At 37.7% G+C, this 20472-nt stretch overlaps 4 protein-coding genes across 4 annotated transcripts; 2 read left to right on the forward strand and 2 right to left on the reverse strand.

Moving 5' to 3' along the window:
* The first annotated feature begins 231 nt into the window (after positions 1-231).
* Positions 232-5388, forward strand: lrrc47 (leucine rich repeat containing 47). Its single transcript, XM_056773109.1, has 7 exons — positions 232-853; positions 1294-1761; positions 1884-2000; positions 2673-2788; positions 3231-3333; positions 3703-3792; positions 4758-5388. Exons 1-7 carry the CDS (start codon positions 272-274, stop codon positions 4977-4979), a joined length of 1698 nt encoding a protein of 565 aa, XP_056629087.1. The 5' UTR covers positions 232-271; the 3' UTR covers positions 4980-5388.
* A 2045-nt stretch (positions 5389-7433) lies between these two features.
* LOC130407105 (small integral membrane protein 1-like) lies at positions 7434-7776 on the reverse strand. Its single transcript, XM_056729766.1, has 2 exons — positions 7685-7776; positions 7434-7557 (listed from the first exon to the last, which is right to left on the reverse strand). The coding sequence occupies exons 1-2, from the start codon at positions 7774-7776 to the stop codon at positions 7434-7436; spliced, it is 216 nt and encodes a 71-aa protein (XP_056585744.1).
* Positions 7777-10183: 2407 nt separating this feature from the next.
* On the reverse strand, positions 10184-11101 carry LOC130407104 (small integral membrane protein 1-like). The gene is given in 2 exon segments (XM_056729765.1): positions 10184-10452; positions 10781-11101. Coding segments are annotated over 2 exon segments (216 nt in total). The 5' UTR covers positions 10873-11101; the 3' UTR covers positions 10184-10328.
* A 548-nt stretch (positions 11102-11649) lies between these two features.
* Positions 11650-16218, forward strand: mad2l2 (mitotic arrest deficient 2 like 2). The gene is made up of 8 exons (XM_056730124.1): positions 11650-12023; positions 12105-12223; positions 12313-12384; positions 12513-12613; positions 12710-12804; positions 12974-13047; positions 14518-14610; positions 14738-16218. Exons 1-8 carry the CDS (start codon positions 11984-11986, stop codon positions 14774-14776), a joined length of 633 nt encoding a protein of 210 aa, XP_056586102.1. The 5' UTR covers positions 11650-11983; the 3' UTR covers positions 14777-16218.
* Positions 16219-20472: the final 4254 nt, after the last annotated feature.

Raw genomic sequence — 20472 nt, forward strand, 5'->3', positions numbered from 1 at the left:
TGCGCATGCGCGACAGCAGCTCAAACCGAAAACGTGCTGGTAGTTGTAGTTCTTCTTAATAAGAATTTGAGGTCATGAAACAGCGTAGTAAGTCGTTTAGGAAATATTTTTATTGTAAGTTTACATCCCCAAATAAGTGCTTATGTTATTACGTTTTAAATGAAATGAAAATGAAAACAGGAAACCCGAAAAAATACATGCGAAAATGTACCCCCTTGAGCTCTTCCGGGTTGTGCCCCATCCACGTTCCGGTTTGAATGAGTTGGACGGCATGGCTCAAGCAAACACCTCACTGGACGTATGGCCAGAAATAGAAAAGGCAGAAAATGAAAACAGACGTGAGCTGGTTCTTCAAGGCTCAGCTGTGGACAAAAAGATCGAGAGCTGCGGCGGAATTCACCCGCGACTTTATTGCCTCGCGCTCCTAAACTACTTGGAGATCAGTCAGTGTCCGAGTCTACATGAGGTCAATGAAAGCATCAGTCAACTGTCTCATCTGCAGAGCCTGATCCTCTGCAGGAACAAACTCACGTCGGTCCCAAAGAGCATCGGCGAGCTGAAGGCGATCAAAGTCTTGGATTTGTCTGTCAATCAGCTGCATGTTTTGCCCGAAGACATCTGCGAGCTGAGAGAGCTCAGAACTTTAAACATAAGTTGCAACAGCATCACAGCTCTGCCGGAGGGCCTGAGCAAATGTGTCAAGCTGGCCAGCATCAATGTATCCAAAAATGCCCTATCACGGCTCCCCGACGACTTGTGGTCCTCGAGACTGGAACTCCTTAGCAGCATCATTGCGTCAGAAAACGTGATAGAGGATCTGAGCAGCGAGGTTCAAAACCTGTCAGCTCTGAAGGTGTGTTGATGTTGAATATAATATCATGTGTATCTAATTATAGTAATTTAGCCAAACCTGCTGAAAATACTAATAATAATTGTATAGTTATATTGGGAATTGGATGGTTTTGATGTAAATTATACTAATCTCTTTTGGGAATGGAAGATTTAATGGGAATCAATAGAACCCCATTAAATCATCCTGAAATATGGGCCAAATTAATATACTTTGTAAATAATTTTCTAATGTTTTAAGTGCACAGCTAACGGTTCATACTTAAATTTATATTGGAGACTGTTAAAGAATTTGTATTATTTTTTCAGCAATAGACCATAAAAGAAAATAACAAAACATTTCTAAAGGTTTCTCGCACTGCTAAATATATTCATATATTAGGTTCTGTTATCGGTTTCGTCAGGCATTTTGAGATTTGTGTGAACCCTGCCTCCTCATTTTAGGTTTTGGATCTCTCCAGCAACAAGCTCCAAGACATCCCATCTGAGCTGGCCAATTGCACCAAGCTGAAGGAGATCAATTTTAAAGGCAACAAGCTGAAGGACAAGAGGCTTGAGAAGATGGTGAACGGCTGCCAGACCAAATCCGTGCTGGACTACCTGAGGGCAGGTGGAAGGGGGAAAGGAAAAGGCAAGCAGCAGGACGGAGAGACGGGCGAGAAGGATGACACCGGATGCAACGTCTCCATGAAGAAAAGTGCTGGAAAGCGGAAGGGCAAAAAAGAGGTGGAGGAAGTGGATGAGCTCAACAGGATGGTTGTGAGAGTTTTGCACCTATCCGAAGCACCTTCAGCTGTTACGGTGAACGTTTCCCCAGGTGTTAAGGATGTCCGGCCGTACATAGTGTGCTGCATTGTGAAGGGCATGAACCTCAGACAGGGAAATGCTCTCAAGAGGTTTCTAACTGCTCAGGTGGGTGATGTTTGTAATGATCAACCAAACTGAAATCTATATTTCTTCTAATTATGTACACATATTAGCTTATGTTTTTTAGCGAACAATTTATTAATGTTATCTCTCAAACCTCTTTGTAGACCAAACTTCATGATGACATTTGTGCCAGAAGGACGACTGCGACCATAGCAACTCATGACCTTGCCTTAGTTAAGGCCCCCCTTTTGTACGACGTCAGACCTCCAGATACACTAAAGGTACGAGTGGATGCTTGTTAGAGTATATATGAGTGAAAAAGGTTTATTCAGGCTATGTAAAAAGATATCCTTAGAGAACTACCAAACAGCAAAAATGCAACACATCTTGTGTTTCTGAAAGAAAGGACATCTCTCGAATACAAATCAAGAATTTTTCAGGCTCAGGTTAAAGCTGGAGGTTTCTGTTTACAGGGGTTATGTTGGATAACTTTATACGTAAAAAAATCTCTCGTCTTCAAGTCCAACCTTCATAGACATGTTGAATACGCTTGAATTGATCATTTTACACACATCAGGAAATCAAACGACATATTAATATTCAAATGGTATTGATCTTGATGTTTTCAGCATAATTGGACCCTTCAGCGTATTGCATCAATCAGAGCACCTTCACTGATTGCATAACAGTTGAACAGAGAATGTAAATGAATATTTAATGCATGTTGTCCACACAGTTTTTTTATGAATGGCAGGAGTCTAGTTTCAAAGCCCCACCAGCTGATTACCGACACAGAGACGTCCCATTATCCTCAGTTTTCAATAATAAATGAGCAACCTTTTATCTTGCTTTTGTTTTTCTCTGTGTTGCCAGTAAATTTAACACCTGCCTCAGAGACCAAAGGCAATACGATGCGTTTCAAAGTTTTATTCTTGCAATAAATGTATGTGCAGATAGTTCCTTTGGGCCGGAAGGAGATTAAGGCATCTCAACTTTTGAAACAACTGCAACAGGAAGCCGACGAGCAAAGAAAACAGAGAAAACGTCAAAATGTTTCGGGACTTCACAAGTGAGATGAATTGCTTAACTAGTTTATAATTACTATAATATTAATACCAACGTGGGTTCTTAATAATTTAATCCATAATAATTTGTGTGTACAGTGAAATTTAAACAGCAGAGGGAACAAACTGTCGAAACCAGTAACTTTGATCATGAATATTGAATTTGATAATCTTGCATTTCAAAAATTCAAATATTTGAAAATGCAAAGCACAAGGTCCATGTCATACTCCCTGTATTGTTTACCATCTCTTCCCTCTATAAATGATCCAAGAAATATTCCTCATTTGCCAGATATTTAACCCATTGTCATGCTTAATTGATTTAACTTTATCAACATAATTACACGGGTGGCATAGAACGCTTAGTGCAAATAATGAACTGTGAAGGATTACTTTGTTTACGCTTTATTGATGTATTCCTGCTTTTGTCTTCTCATTCTATTACAGATATCTTCAACTCCTTGATGGAAAAGAATTTTATCCCTGCCTGGTTGACGCAGAAGATCATGTGATCTCATTTCCACCAATCACAAACAGTGAGAGGACGAAGGTAATCTATGAGCATATGTCTAGAGGAATATGATCAGATATGGTTTAGGTGTATTGTTTGAGTGTGGATTTTATGTGTTTTTTTAATGACTTCCTTATCCGATGTCAATGAGAAGGGTTATTAGGCAATTTCCCTCATACTGTGTTTCCTTTTTTCAAAAGAACAATGTCTGCATAATTTTATATGTCAGTTATCTATCAATAATTCAGTTCAAGATTCCATATTCAAAATTGTTTTTTTATATAAATGTATGCTATTTTTGACACTTGTGTTTAAAAAATTGGAAAAAAGAACAACGAAATGGAGCAATAAATATGATGCAATGTTCATCATTTCTAAAGGCCTTTTATCGTAATTGTGTTTATGCAGATAAAGAAGACCACATGTGAGCTTTTCTTAGAAGTGACAAGCTCCACCAGTCTGCAAGTCTGTAAAGATGTCATGGACGCGCTGATAACAGTAAGATTACTGAGTGCTATATGCTTACTGTGTTTGTGCGCGTGAGAATGTGGATTTTGTTTCAAATATAAAAGCATGTTCTTTTAGTATGAAAAAATACAACAATTCTGGTATAAATGCTTATGAACAACTTTAGAATATTTTATGATGCACATTTCAGAAAGCGAAGTGATTTTATTGTGTCATGCAGTAGTGCTGGATTGGATCAGTAAAGTTGTGTATTTTTAATGCACAGTTTTTGAATGCTGATACCGTTGTGGAAGAAATGAGCTCATCTTTCTGCAAAGACACACATACAAGGTGTACAGTGTCACAGAGGCACATAATACACGTGCAATTTAAGAACCCAGACTGTGCAGCAGATTATATTATCCCGAATGCGTGTTTAGTTAAATTAATGGTAAATGTTAGTAGCATTATTTGAAAAGGTTGAGTACACATACTTTACAATAGTCTGATACAGGGTGGTGACTCTTAAACACACCACAATGTTTATATAGTTCTTTTATTTAGAAACAAATAAAAAAATGGAAAAAGGCACCTGACCTGAATGGAAAATCGTGACATGGAAAGAACAACTGATAACTGAGAATTTGGGTTGGATTGCAGCTGTGAGATTTTTCAACCAGGAGACAAATGACCTGTTCCACTTTTGGACTCTTTCACGGAAGCTCAAATAACTACTGAATATCTTACACGGAGATAACGTGAGACATTCTCAATAATCACACCATTAAATCGGTTATCAAGGTCATCGCGTTAAGACTTCCATCAGCAATTATGCGGTTAGCCGCTGACACCCAAGAGAATCTACAACACTGTTGAAACTGCATCTGCCATAGTTTTTGAATCTATCCTGCTTTACGGTTAAGAGATAGAAAACAGTTAAAGTTGACAGTATCTGTGTTTACAATCTGTATGTTATGAGCAACTGTTTAGTCTGAAATATTTTGGTTCTGTTTTAGAAAATGGCAGAGTTAAATAAATTGACCTTCGAGCAGAAGGAGGACGTGGGCTCAGATGAAGAAGCGGTTGCAGTTTCAGATTGTCCCGCAGAAAACCCGACATCCCATGAACTCGCCATTATTCAAGTGAAGGTTATGGATGTTGATGGAAACCTTAAAGTGGTCTACCCATCAAAAACTGACCTGATTTCTGAAAACAGCAATCTAACCGTCATCCGATAACAAAATTCCACTGCTGAGTTCTGTACTGAATCTGTTTTGCCATAAAATGTTGTCTGTCATCAAACATAACAGAATGAATAATCATTTTGAACTGTTCTTGTTTACACTTGGTACCTTCAAAAGTGAAATATACATATTATACTTTGTCCACTGATCCCTTGCTTAAATTCACAGAACTGGTGTGGCATTTTATGCAGTCGGGAAGCCTCGACTAGTTTAAATCTTTATGGGTCGCCTTTGTAACAGCATCCAGACACTGTTCCTAATTCTCCCTCTTACAATGACCTAACTCACCTTGTCCACACCAAATAATGTAACGCAAAAGATTTTGTGTAGTTGTTACCATCACCTCTATATTATATTAACTCCAGTCTTCATTTTTGTCAATTAAATAAATGTGACTTGTAGACTTTCTGTGTTTTCATTTCATGCCTCCAATGGAAAATCTGTATAGTTAAAGTGATAGTTCACCCAAAAATGAAAATTCTTTTATCATTTTCTTGTCATTTTAAACCTTTATGACTTTCTATTTTCCGCAGAACATAAAGGAATATATTTTGAAGAACGTTGTTAACTGGTCCCCATTCACATCCATTGGTTTTGTGTTTATATAATAGAAGTGTGTTCGGTTACAGACTTTCTACAAAATATCTTATTTTGGGCTTAGTGGAAGAAAGAAAGTCCTAAAGGTTTAAAATGACAAGCGGGTGAGTAAATAATGACAGAATTCTTTGGGTGAACTATCACTTTATCAAACTGTTGTCACGTTTATTTCCAGGAGAATGTATTTTAAACCAAGTTTTGCATTGATATCAGATTCGGTTTTTTTTTTATAAATGTTTATAGTCATTTAGTCGTCAAAATAACAGTATAATTTAACTATTTTAAAATGCAGCTCTTCAGGCATTGGTGAACTCTTAGCATTGCTTGCATCCCGTGTTTGTTTGTGCCTGTAGTGCACATGAATGCTTGGGGTTTGGTTACAGATCGAATGACTGGCAGACTCAGGAAATGTAAAGAGGAGGAGAGTACGTCTGAGCCATCTATAAGAGATGCACGCAGGACTCGTTGTCTTGGGACAATACATCATGCCACATAAAATTTACACCAGACCACCTTCTTGAGACCACTTAAAAGTTATGAAAATGACTCCGAGACATGACGTTTGGGATCACAGAACAAGATGGAGGAGTGGATACAACAAAGCTCCTAACATCCAGGATCATTTCCACCAGCTTGAGACACTGAATGTCTCCAGCAGCCCATCTGTGCCCTGTCTGGAGATGATTGGAAAGACGTCATCATGGGGGACATCGACAGACAAAGATCTCAACAGCAAACCAAGAAAGGTTTTAATGCCGATAACTAAAGGGAACGGTGGTAGGACTCTGGCTAAAAGTAACTCCCTACCTCCAATATACAGCCCAAAAACGTGTGTGCCAAGTTTGGTGGTAGGATATCAGGAGCAGAAGTTGGAAAAGAAAGCCAATATTGTAAAGATGAACAGGGTGTTGTTCAACAGACAAAAGCAGGGATGTCAGTTGTCTGAAACGTCTCATCTGATATTCAATAGGCCGGGTGCCTTTATTGATGAGGTACCAGACCGAGCGCAGCGATCAGATAATCTGAAGACCCCTGTGACAATGGTTAAAGAAGAACAGCTGGATGTAGAGCTCAGTAACCTCAATGCAAATGACAGAGAAAGAACTAAAGACCCTAAGGGCAGATGTGTGCAGCCCCTCTCTGATTCAGCTATTGAGATGGACTCTCTGAGCTCAATTAAAAAGGAAAATGAGGAGGAAAAGACCAGAATGACCAACATTGAGGAGGAGTATTATACTGACCAAAGGATCACAGCGTGGATTTTCAAAGTAAATGCAAGTTTATTTTCTACATCTAAAGAAGGGATTATTGACCACGCACTAGAAGAGCAGGATGTGGATACTATTAAGATAATCTATGGGCAGGACTGACACCAAAAGTAATGTTATTAAATTATATAGCTAAAATAAGATTTAGATAAATCGGCTCGACTTATGTCCATCCTGTGCACTGTGCACCCTTGCTAAGTTATTGGCTACAAGGTTGTTTTGGTACTCGGCCCAACTTTGTCTAAACAAGTGTACTTCGGAAATCGGACACCCCACCTTTAAGTGACTAAATAGATTGTTATGGATATGGGACAGTAATGGAAATCAATGGCTTTTATTTAATCAGATTTAGTTCACATTAGTCCATACATTGAGAAATTAAAGTTTTTGAGTTACAAACAAAATTTTATGTCATGTATTCTGTACTTCCATGATGCAAAAGCAAATTTTTTATTATTTTAAAATATTTTTAATGCTAGTATACAACAGTAAACAGATACTGATCAAAAATTCATATTTTGAAGAGCAGCTCTCAGTTTGTTTCATTATCCAACTGTTCGGTGTAAAGCACAAAGTTTTCTTGTCAGCATCGGTGAACGTAGTATCCTGTGACGTATCCAAGTAGGAATATCACTACTACCACAGTAACAAATGCTGCCACCTTCACAGCAATGCCCAGCTGTCCAGTACACAGTCTGTTATAGAGTCTATAACAGTACACAAAAATGAGCATTAATATCAAAGGATAGTCATAGAAGTCTTTAATGATCTACATCTGTCATCACATAAGATCTTGAGAATTCTGAAAAAATCTAATACAAAAATGAGTCTCACCGAATCAGTGTGGGCTGTGAGTCTGATACTTTCATGTTTATGTTTTCTTCGTTCCAGCGGTTGTTCTCAACACTAGCACCATTCGATTCCATTTCTTTCAATCGCTCTTAAAATCAGCATGAAAACAAATGAAAGAGGACAAATCATTTCAACATAAACTTAAAAGTGGTCCTAAACTGTACTCCGATAAGTTACTCAGCAGAAGTACTTGTGTAGTTATGAACTCGGCTGTCTTGGAAAGCAAACTCTGATGTCCGATTCAGATCCAGTTATCCAAGATAAAGGTTGATTCATACGACAAAGCCTTCCATAGTTACTGAAGTCCAGATTATGATGAAAACTCAGTGTGTGTGAGCTAGAATTTATTTATAGGCGTTCTAAAGTGTAATCCCAAAACTATGTTGTGTTTTAGATCAAATGCGTTATCAAAATAGATTCCCTCTGCTTTTATGCAGATTGTCTTGTTGCTTAAATATAATTTGAATACTTACAGGTTCTCAGGATACCAGCTGGAAAGTCTGTCAAAAACTGTTTCTGACACTGCCTTATGTATGTCAGTTTTGAAGGGCAGCAGGTCCATGAGGTCAAAAACAAATAATAAACCTTTACACACATCCGATCATAAATCAAATGAGGCCCGTATAACTTCCTGCTGTGCTGGCAAAAGTTGGTTCAGTAGGTTCAGTGGATGAAGTATTATATCCAGGTGTAACAGGATGAAATGTTGTGTGTTGTCAAAACTAAATAGGCCAACAGAACTTTAAGGAATAAATATTCTGTCACATTTTCACAATCTTCATGTGGTTCAAAACCTGTAGGCCTATATATGACTCATTTTCTGTGGAAGAAAAAATATTTTTTGTGTATATACAATGAAAGCCAATGAGGGTCAATGTTGTTTTGTAAAAGGTTATGGATGTTGATGGAAACCTTAAAGTGGTCTACCCATCAAAAACTGACCTGATTTCTGAAAACAGCAATCTAACAGTCATCCAATAACAAAATTCCACTGCTGAGTTCTGTAATGAATCTGTTTTTACATCAAAGGTTGTCTGTCATCAAACATAACATTGAATGAATTATCATTTTGAACTGTTCTTGTTTACACTTCCTAATAAGGCATCTTCAAAAGTGAAATATACATATGATACTTTGTCCAATGATCCCTTGCTTAAATTCACAGAACTGGTGTGGCATTTTATGCAGTCGGGAAGCCTCGACTAGTTTAAATCTTTATGGGTCGCCTTTGTAACAGCATCCAGACACTGTTCCTAATTGTCCCTCTTACAATGACCTAACTCACCTTGTCCACACCAAATAATGTAACGCAAAAGATTTTGTGTAGTTGTTATCATCACCTCTATATAATATTAACTCCAGTCTTCATTTTTGTCAATCAAATAAATGTGACTTGTAGACTTTCTGTGTTTTCATTTCATGCCTCCAATGGAAAACCTGTATAGTTAAAGAGATGGTTCACCCAAAAATGAAAATTCTGTTATCATTTTCTCACCTTGTCATTTTAAACCTTTATGACCTTCTATTTTCCGCAGGACATAAAGGAAGATATTTTGAAGAATGTTGTTAACTGGTCCCCATTCATATCCATTGGTTTTGTGTTTATATAATAGAAGTGTGTTTGGTTACAGACTTTCTACAAAATATCTTATTTTGTGCTCTGAGGAAGAAAAAACGTCTTAAAGGTTTAAAATGACAAATGGGTGAGTAAATAATGACAGAATTCTTTCGGCGAACTATCACTTTATCAAACTGTTGTCACTTTTATGTCTAGGAGAATATATTTTAAACCAAGTTTTGCATTGATATCAGATTTGTTTTTTTTAAAAACGTTTATAGTCATTTAGTCGTTAAAATAACTTTTTTCTAAATGCAGCTCTTCAGACATTGGGGAACTCTTAGCATTGCTTGCATCCTGTGTTTGTTTGTGCCTGTAGTGCACATGAATGCTTGGGGTTTAGTTACAGTTCGAATGACTGGCAGACTCAGGAAATGTAAAGAGGAGGAGAGTACGTCTGAGCCATCTATAAGAGATGCACGCAGGACTGGTTGTCTTGGGACAATACATCATGCCACATAAAATTTACACCAGACCACCTTCTTTAGACCACTTAAAAATTATGAAAATGACTCCGAGACATGACGTTTGGGATCACAGAACAAGATGGAGGAGTGGACACAACATAGCTCCTAACATCCAGGATCAATACCGCCAGCTTGAGACACTGAATGTCTCCAGCAGCCCATCTGTGCCCTGTCTGGAGATGATTGGAAAGACGTCATCACAGACAGACCATGATCTCAACAGCAAACCAAGAAAGGTTTTGATGCCAATAACTATAGGGAACGTAGGTAGGACTCTGTTAAGTGACTTAATTGAATGTCTTTCATTTATTCAGATGTAGGTTACATTTGTTTATATATTGAGATATTAAAGTTGTTGAGTTACAAAAAAGTTATTATGTTGTGTATTCAGGATTTCCATGATAAAAACTATATTTAAAAATGTTTGTTAATGCTAGTATACAACAATAAACAGATACTGATCGACATTTCATATTTCAAAGAGTAGCTCTCAGTTTGTTTCATTATTCAACTGTTTGGTGTATAACATGAGGTTTTCTTGTCAGCATCGATGAACGTAGTATCCAGTGACGTATCCAAGTAGGAATATCACGACTACCACAGTAACAAATGCTGCCACCTTCACAGTAATGCCCAGCTGTCCAGTTCACAGTCTGTTATAGAGTCTATAACAACAAACAAAAATTAGCATTAATATCAAAGGATATTCATAAAGTATTTAATGATCTACTACTGTATAGTGTCATCACACAAAATCTGATTTTCCGCTTGTATCCTGGAAAACATGTACATATACATATACAGTAGAGGATGGATTATGCTGTTTGACAAAAATATATTGAAATCTCTGCATTTTTAGGCGACCAATTATTGTACCTGTAAAATAGTTTATGACGTATATTACAGGACTGTAAAAACTAGTTATACTTATTTCTATAACTATGTTTTTATCTTTAAAAAATTGAAATACTATAGTACAAAAAAGAATCTCACCGAATCAGATTGGGCTGTGAGTCGGGTACTTTCATGTTTATGTTTTCTTCATTCCAGCGGTTGTACTCAACACTGGCACCATTTGATTCCATTTCTTTCAATCGCTCTTAAAATCAGCTGCAAAGAAAACAACTGAAAGAGGACAAATAAATTCAACATAAGCTTAGAAGTCTTGTCTTATACTAAACTGTCCTGTGAGAAATTCCTGTGTTATGGATTCACTGTCTTGGAAAGCAAACTCTAAAGATCCAGTTATCCAAGATAAAGGTTAATGAATAAGACAAAGCCTTTCATAGTGACTGAAGTCCAGGTTATGGTGAAAACTCAGTGTGTGGGAGCTAGAATTTATATATAGCCATTCTAAAGTGTAATGCACAATTTTTATTGTGCAGATTTTTATTGTATTGCTGCATTTAATGCAGATTGTATTGTTGATTAAATATAATATGAATACTTACAGGTTCTCAGGATAACAGGTGGAAAGTGTTTCTGACACTGCCTTATGTACGTTAGTTCTGCAGAGCAGTGGGTCCATGAGGTAATATAAGTAATAAGCCTTTACACACATCCGATTATAAATCAAATTGGGCCCATGACTTCCTGCTGTGCTGGTAAAAGTAAAGTGTTCATGAAGTATTATATCCAGATGTAACAGAGATGTTTAATGAAATGTTAAAAAATTGATGGCTTTACAGTAAAAACTAAATGCATAACTTTAAGGGAAAAAATATTTGAGAGCCGTTTTGAGTAATTACAATGATAGCCAACGAGGGTCGATTTTGTTTGGTTACCAAAGTTCTTTAAAATGTCTCATGTGTAATGTTGGCTAAACTTTCTCTTTATAACCATTTAACATAATGGTCATCCACGCCGTTAGGTGGCAGCATGCAGACAGCACATTGCCGTTTAGAGCTCTACAGAAGAACATTGTAAACAAGCGTGTACCGTTTTCCTGGTTATTGAATTGTACGAAATGTACCTTTACTTAATACTCTTTGGTATATGACATACATTTACACAATATTAGCATTGAATGAATAACAGTGATATTTCCCGCTGATGACGTCTTAACGTGCATTACTGAATACAACGCTCGTCCATCACACAACAACATCTGCAGCCATGCATGAAATGTTATATACGTAAGACGCTCATTTGTTCTTTACGGCGATATTTAAAGCGACGTATTTATGTTAACTCAACATGGCCACTTTGACGAGACAGGATCTTAATTTTGGGCAAGGTAAGTTGTGTTTATCTATACAAATGTATCCTACTGCAATGTGCAAATGAGAAATAACGCCATAGTGCTGGTCGTTTGCAGTTGTTGCCGATATTCTCTGCGAGTTTTTGGAGGTGGCCATTCACATGATTCTCTACGTCAGAGAAGTTTATCCATCTGGCATCTTTCAGAAGAGAAAGAAGTACAACGTACCTGTGCAGGTAAAATGACTCTGTATTTGGACAAGAAGATGACGTCTTTGACTTCATACAGAGAACTAAATAACTTTATAATTTTTATAATTTCACAGATGTCATGCCACCCTGATTTGAACCGGTACATTCAAGACACTCTCCATTGTGTCAAGCCACTGATAGAGAAGGTAAGTTTAAGTATTTTACCAATTAACATACATAAAGGTAACCAATATAATTCTGATGCTTCGCTTTATCTTCAATCTGATAAATAAAACGAGTGGATTAACAATATAACATGATGCTGTCTCTGCAGAATGAAGCCGAGAAGGTGGTGGTAGTTATAATGGATAAAGAGCACCACCCAGTGGAGAGGTTTGTGTTTGAGATATCACAGCCTCCACTGCTATCTATCAGGTTAGGGAATTCTCTAATCAGTCTTCAAGCAAATGAAACCTAAGTGAAAGTTACGTTTGACCCTCACATGTTCATGTTTGATTTTTGCTGTGGCAGCTCAGACACTCTTCTGTCTCATGTGGAACAGCTGCTCAGAGCTGTGATACTGAAGATTAGTGTATGTGATGCTGTTCTTGACAACAATCCTCCAGGTACAGGCACAGCTTTTGACACAATATATGATCTCTAATTTACTACACAAGAAGATCACCACACAATTGATTTATTTATAATACAAAGATCATAACAGGTTTATAGGTTTTAACAGGTTTGTGCTATAAATGAATTGTTATAAAATCATTTTATTTCACTCTGCTGCAGGATGCACATTCACGGTGCTGGTACACACCAGGGAAGCTGCCACAAGAAACATGGAGAAGGTTCAGGTCATCAAGGTAAGGCATTTATTCAATGGTTGATCCAAGGGCATAGATCGTCCCAGATAGCACACGAACATCACGGAGACGTCTATTTGATGTGTCTGTTTACATCTGGAAGACGTATTTTTTTAGAGTGTTTGCTCATCTGCAATACGTCTATAGGACGTTTCCTGTTAGAAGATGTCTTTAAGATGTAATGATTTAGAATGTATGTTAAACTGACATAAATTCTAACATAGAAGAGATTATAAAAAGAAACAAATTAAGTATAGAAAGCGCCAGTAGGCGGCAGCAATTCACTGTTTTAATGAATGAGCCACTTAAATTATTCATTCATCCAATTGTTCAAAAGCCAGATTATTTTAGGAAGAAAACAAACATCAATGTGAATGCTTTTGTCATTGATAATTACAGACGCTATTGAAAAATGAACTAGCAAAACAGATGGCTGCTTTGGTAACTTGTTATACTGATAGTTATAGCTAAATACATTTCAATGGATTAGCTAGCTAACATATATGGTGTGTACTTAGCTATTATTACACAATATTCTCATACCTCATTCTCAGTACATGCTTTATTTTATTTTTTGCATCCCTCTCTGACCAGCAGTTAAATATAGTCCGCTGTGCAGTGCTTCTCTTCATTTTTGGCGTACGTTAAGTTACCCGTGTGCTCTCCCATTCAAACACCACTCGCGTTGTTTTGGTGAAAGTGCGACTCATTGGTTGGGCGTTACCAATCGGTTCAATGGAGGGGGAGTATTTTCTGTCTAATTTATTATGACACACTCATATGTGATTAGGAACAAAATTATTGTCACAAAATAAAGTAATTCTACATATTTTTCATTTGATCTACTGTGATTTTCATGTTGAAATATTGGAGGGGTTGTAACTGATGGATTTGAATATTGGGGGGGGTTACTCCCCCCATCCCCCCCATAAACTACGCCCCTGGGTTGATCACTTATTTAATTGTTCAATGTTTAGTACAAAACTGCGAATTAGAGAATGGGTTGTTTTTGCAGTTTCATTTCCTTTTTGGTCTAGAACGTTTTAGGTAGTAGTTTTGAGTTCTGACTGTTCTGAAAGAAACATTTTCATAACATACAGTATGATACTTTAAAACACTTTTTTTGCTTTAAATGAAGCTGTTATGCATTTCTATTTCAATTCATTTGTCAATATCAAAAACCTAAATCATTTCAAATAATTTGAGGAAATTGTGGAAAAAGCAACTTATGTTAAAAACTTAAAATTCTAATAGCCTACATTTGTTTGCTGTTTAAATAATAAAGTTAACTAGAAAGTTGTTTAAGAGAACCTCTTTTTGCTACGTTTTCTAACTATAATTCTTTTTACCTTTCCTTTCACCTTTAAGGTTATCAACTGTACACAGATTTTACATTACTTCCATTAATTGCTCTGTTGTATTGAAGCTCTGCACATTTCTTGTCTTATTCGTTTTGTGAATGTTTCACAGGATTTTCCATGGATTGTAGCAGATGAGCAGGAAGTTCACATGGAAGAGCCAAAACTCATTCCTTTAAAAACAATGACTTCTGATATTCTCAAGGTGAGACACAGACATGTATTTGTGCATAGTTAAAAATATTGCTTAAAGATTGCTTAATAACTGGCCAGAAGTTGTGCTAGTAATGTTGTCACAAAAACATAATATTCTCTGCTCCCCCTTAAAACAGATGCAGCTGTATGTAGAAGAAAAAGCGAAAAAGACATGATGCAGGGATGTTGTTTGCAAGACGAAGTGAAAATATGTTGACTTTGTGGTTATGTGATGTGTGTTATTTTGGAAGGGCTTGTGAAGCTAAGTGAAACTAATGTTAACCTGTGGGATTTGTGTTTATTTTTTCTGCACGTTTTTGCTGTTGATTTTTCATTGTACTATGGGACATATTTTGCTTCTTAATAGAAGTTTGTGATTCTTTCTCGGCTCATTTATACGTCTTTTGTCACCTGAGATGTAGGTTTACATATTGAAGATGATGTGTGCTCTCAACCTCTCGTGTGGTTTTCATTTAGAGTCTTGTATCTTTTAAGTTCAGTTTCAGAATGATGATAAAAATACCTCAAACCCTGTTGCACATTGTTGCAAACCGTTTCCAGGAAACAGGAAGTTCAATCCAGAAATCAAAGAAAAACGTTGAGCACCTGTTTGAGCTTAAACATGCCCCTGTTGGTGGCTAGAAGGTATACTGCCACAACCGGAAGTGATGCAAAAAATCGTCCTAAAATTTCAATAAATTACATTAGCTAACGCCAACCCTAAACCTAACCTTACAATTATAACAAAATCGTAATTAACTGTTGTCAGCGTGACAAAATTAATGCGGTATTGAGCTTGTTAATAGAAATCACGAGACTGAATGTTGCGCCGTCTTGGTGGGATTGCTGCTAGTAGGTTCAATGCAGTGTTTTTCGTGTTTGATTAGGAAATATATCTATGGAAGGTCGGTCTTGCTGCCAATTCTGTCCGACATACTAACCATAGAGTTTAACCGGCAACGTGCTATGAGTTTTAAAAATTCCCTTGCGATTGTTGCTGCCCTCAAATTATACGCACATGATCCAGGCTAAAAGTTATGTCACTTTGGAATCTTAGTTGTCATAAAGTACAACGATAAAGACTTCTTGAAATAAACTCATACAAGAAGACTTATCCTGAGTTTCACCTCATAGACTGTCATATGATTCGCGCTGAAGAAGTGCATCTCATCAACACTTTATTCCGAGTCACTTTCACATCATGAACATATACTTCAAATGCATATTGCAGACTTTCTTATTGCTTTTGGCCGAAAGAACACATCATTTTTTCCCAGAATTATTATTTCATGATAAATATTCTTAAATGCAGAGGGAGCGCTCTGGCTGATGTAGAACATAGCAAAAGGGGGGGGGGGGCTTTTCAAAGTTTCATAACTCCTGATTTGCGGGAAAAGAGTTAAGTTTTATGTTAATCTTCACTCTCCTACACACTCTAGATATGATGCACTGCCGTTAAAAAAAAACGGCTCAAGGTGTTTGTGAAAACAACCTACACACATCACAGATATGTAAAGTGAAGTAGTCGCGTGAAAAGAAAGGATGTGAAAGGTTTCATAGTTGAAATGAAAACATATTTATGCTCATTAATGAATATAAATAAAAATAATTTGTTAAACAGTTGTCTTTTAGTTTGTTGTTGCCTTAATCAGATGCCACAGAACTTCGTAGGGATGCCAAAACATGTGTTGGTTTTTAGTTAAACTTGCTTAAAATACAGCGTTCTCTCCCCTTAAATCCATTCAGACAGAAAGACACTTTGGACCTATATATGGATTCATCAAATGCATGTGTGTTGAAACTCTCTTTCAACTTCTCTGGTGTGACTGTACCTGTGACCTGTGTAAGGAGGAAACTCAAGCTTCTGAGAATGAAAGTGACCAAATGCCATACTTTATCTTTTAAAAATAATAACATTCTTTCTGACTTCAAGTTGTAAATGTCAATTTGGTTACTAAGCTGATACAGTCAGGGAATTTCCCAACACATTCGCATAAGGGGCTAACATTGCATGATACTATTGTATCTGAGGATGTGCAATCCAGCAATGTCAAATTCAACACCTTTTGGAGAAGTGTGCCTTACAAAGTGAAAATCTATACAAAAAGAGATAGTTCAATCAAAATAAAAATTGTTCAAAATATTCAACCTGTTCTCACAAGCAATTTTATCGTTGTGGTTGAAAAATAAAGTGTACCGTGTGTTCTATGATGTGTGACGGCAAACATTTTGAACACATATTGTAATTAATATCTCTGTTATATTATTAATATGTATATATATATATAAAATAAAACCGCATAAGAGAGATTTATGTTCATTGTTCGTTTTTTTCACATCACACCATAGGACACATGTTCGTTTTTTGGTCAATTAACCATCTATTATACTAGGTGCCTAATTTGTTTGAATTCATTTCATGTGAGTTGTACAAAAATGTATGATTATTATAAAAAATCGAAACTGAAGCACCACCCCTAAACCTAACATCACTGCCACTAAAGCAAAATGTACTAAACGTACAAATAAACTTGTACCAATTTACACAAATTAGCCACCACTTAAGATAGTTAAGAATGACTGAGATTATGTGATTATTTATTATAAATATTATTTATTTAAAAGAAATCATAGGCTACTGGTTTGGAAAGACATGAGAATGATAAAGGATTGTTTTCTGGTGAATTTAATTACCACTTTAAATTTAGACTGACGTAGTGAGGAACCTTATTGAACATAAACATCAGCTTCTTATCCCCAAGGTTATGTGAGAGTAGCAGGTGATATCCCACAGCTGGGAACTGCATGTGGACAGTATTTTCCGAACTTCCTAATTGTGTCAATGATTGTGTCAGTTGTATTCTGATGTTTAGGAATAATTTAAGCCTAACTATCCTATTATCTCCTTATTAATAGTAATTTATCTAACTAAATCGCTAAACACCAAAAGCAAGACTCTAATCTAAGATTTGTTAATTCACAAGCATGACATGTGTATCATGTTCTGATATTACCTACTGTGATTCATCCAACAGATTAACAGAGTGTTTGTCATGTTGTGTCTGTTATTCAAATGAGTAAGAATAGATTTCATCTTTACCTCTGTAAAGGTCAAGGTAGTTCAGACTTCTTGTCATTGGCACCTTTTCAAACCACATTAGATGAGTTCATTTATTGTAAACCTCACTCAACATTTTGAATACTTACAGACATCACTTACAAGGTTTTTTTACATGTCTGTATGACTTATTCTTAATTTGTGACTTTGACAGCACAGCAACCATCTGACAAACTTGACTGAAATAGCACTAAGGAGAAGAGAAGTACCCATAAGTGCATTATTAATTCATGAGATGTGTGCTAATATAATAATAAATAGCTGATGAGGATTTAGTCACAATCAGTATAAGTTTTAGTCATAGTTTTATGCAAGTAAAATGATCACACCTTTACATTTCACATATTATATCGAGTGTTAATTTTTGTTACATGAAAATAAATCTGTAAAATTTTGAGAAACAGAATTTCATAAAACAGTATGTGCAGTGTGTCCTGCTGGTTCATATTCAAGCGGTAGACTCTGCAAATAACATACAAAGTAATTATCATCTATTTTTCACAATTTCCACAGGTTTTTTAAATAAAATTTGTTGATCTAGTTTAAAAGATTTATGGATAGTCTTAAATTCCGCTCTGAATATTTATAATATCAATGCTTTTCCACACAAAGGCAACTCAAAGTTTAACAGTAGTATTTTTCTCAGCTGCGAATCTCTTGGGGAAAGCACAGTCAAGTCAGGAACAGAAAAAGATTAAACTGATTGCAATGATGGACACTCTTATGTATGGCCTCTGATTGCTGCTTTGTGTCCACTGTGTGTGTTTGCTGGGATTATTCTGGTTGATGTACTTATAGAAACACATTTTAGGTGAAGAGTGGGAAGAAATTAATAAAGCTGATAAACTTACTATTTTTCTCAAATGTGAAAGATATGAATAAGTCAGCTAAGTGTCCGGTAGTGTATGATCTACTAAGGATGCATGATGATCTGGCCAAGCTGTGCTCTCTCTGCTTTCCTCCTTGAAACTTTAGTTGAGCTCACAGGATTATTCTTGCTTATATTATGATCATGGGGACAGAAACATCATGAGTTCTGTTAAGATATCGGCTAGGCAGCGGTCTGTGGCGGCTAGGCAGCGGTCTCTGGCAGCTGAGCAGCACTCTCTGCCGGCGGGGATAGTCCCTGAACTTCAGCGCCAGTGATCTCTCTCTCGTCCTCGACTTACTTCCTCGTGGACCGTGGAGAGAGAGCGTGTCCGTCCTTCTTCCAATCCAGGAAACACGAAAATTAGGGAAACCAGATAGCCGAGACGGTCTCTTAACTCCACGCCCGCATTCTCCACCAGTTGTGACGGGGTAAGAGAATATGACAACCACAACTGGTAAGGCAGAGCAACCCCAGTGGGGAATTTATTACAAAAGATAAAAGAATGTCCAAAACTGTAATGACCAGGGTGCTTGTGGTGTGCTGTCGTCCGATCCGTGCTCGCGCAGTCTGGTGTCCTGTGTTTCCCTCGCTGGCCTCTTGCACTCTCTCATGTGGGGGATCTAGAAAGGACCCAGCGTTAGGCGTCTTATAGTTCAGGACCCAGAGTGCTGGGAGCACGTGGCTTTTATGCGTCACCTGGGTAACGGCCCGTTTCCCAGGTGACGCTGATCCCAGAACGGCACATCGTCACACTATTAAGAAAATAATTTAGAAACTGATGAACAAAACCTGCTGTTTTGGCTGCACCAGGCTTAAGAAAGAGCGCTTTACGCAACTTCACGGAACGCAGGAAAGGAGACAAGATGCTTGTTTTTGTATGGATGTCAATGGGTTTTGTTTCTGTGATAGACTCAATGCACTTAGTGCTGCCTGTGTATTTCCGGTAAAATCTCAGGTGGTGGAAAAGCTTTCGGGGGGTAGCAGATTAGCTTTTTTTTGGGAATCAATGAGTAGTCCATCGATCCATCTTCTTCCGCTTATCCTGGACCAGGTCGCGGGGACAGCAGTCTAAGCAGGGATGCCCAGACTTCCCTCTCCCTAGACACTTCCTCCAGCTCTTCCGGGGGGACACAGAGGTGTTCCCAGGCCAGCCGGGAGACATAGTCCCTCCAGCATGTGCTAGGTCTTCCCCGGCGTCTCCTCCCAGTGGGACATGCCCGGAACACCTTCCCTGGAAGGCATCCAGGGGGCATCCAGAAAAGATGCCCGAGCCACCAGCTGGCCCCTTCTGGCACTCTCCACCCACCTGAAGTAGGCAAGCCACCCTTTTTCGACTGAGAACCATGGCCTCGGATTTGGAGGTGCTGATTCTCATCCCAGCCTCTTCACACTCAGCTGCAAACCGTCCCAATGCATGCTGAAGGTCCTGGTCTGATGGGGCCAGCACGACGACATCGTCCCCACAGAGCAGAGATGAAATCCTGCGCCTAGCAATTCTGTCCATAAAAATTATGAACAGAACCGGCGACAAAGGGCAGCCCTGCCGGAGTCCAACAGGCACCGGGAAGAAGTCTGACTTACTGCCAGCAATGCGAACCAAACTCCTGCTCCCTTAGCAAAGGGTCCCGAATCCCATAATCCCAGAGTACCCTCCACAAAATGCCGCGATGGACAGGGTCGAATGCCTTCTCCAAATCCAATGTGTAGTATATTAGTGAAATACATCATATTGTTCCATCCAATTGTTAAAATACTATATATTAAACATATAACGGGTGCTATAATACAAACTTTAGTTAAGTCATGACTTGTGTTTAAAAACAGACATGACTGTGGTTCCTTAAGGCATGGCTGTGTCGCATTTTATGAAGCTTCACAGAGAT

The sequence above is a fragment of the Triplophysa dalaica genome, chromosome 18 (assembly GCF_015846415.1).
Source record: "Triplophysa dalaica isolate WHDGS20190420 chromosome 18, ASM1584641v1, whole genome shotgun sequence".
Taxonomy (NCBI): Eukaryota; Metazoa; Chordata; class Actinopteri; order Cypriniformes; family Nemacheilidae; genus Triplophysa; species Triplophysa dalaica.

What these genes read in the sequence shown, in the direction of transcription:
- lrrc47 (XM_056773109.1), top strand. Translation starts at nt 272, where the DNA reads ATGGCTCAAGCAAACACCTCACTGGACGTATGGCCAGAAATAGAAAAG. An exon ending in AGAGGTTTCTAACTGCTCAG is followed by an intron (nt 1,762 to 1,883) that starts GTGGGTGATGTT and finishes ACCTCTTTGTAG; the next exon opens with ACCAAACTTCATGATGACAT. An exon ending in AATGTTTCGGGACTTCACAA is followed by an intron (nt 2,789 to 3,230) that starts GTGAGATGAATT and finishes ATTCTATTACAG; the next exon opens with ATATCTTCAACTCCTTGATG.
- LOC130407105 (XM_056729766.1), bottom strand. Translation starts at nt 7,776, where the DNA reads ATGGAATCGAATGGTGCTAGTGTTGAGAACAACCGCTGGAACGAAGAA. An exon ending in TCACAGCCCACACTGATTCG is followed by an intron (nt 7,558 to 7,684) that starts GTGAGACTCATT and finishes GTACTGTTATAG; the next exon opens with ACTCTATAACAGACTGTGTA.
- mad2l2 (XM_056730124.1), top strand. Translation starts at nt 11,984, where the DNA reads ATGGCCACTTTGACGAGACAGGATCTTAATTTTGGGCAAG. An exon ending in AGTACAACGTACCTGTGCAG is followed by an intron (nt 12,224 to 12,312) that starts GTAAAATGACTC and finishes ATAATTTCACAG; the next exon opens with ATGTCATGCCACCCTGATTT. An exon ending in AGAAGGTTCAGGTCATCAAG is followed by an intron (nt 13,048 to 14,517) that starts GTAAGGCATTTA and finishes AATGTTTCACAG; the next exon opens with GATTTTCCATGGATTGTAGC.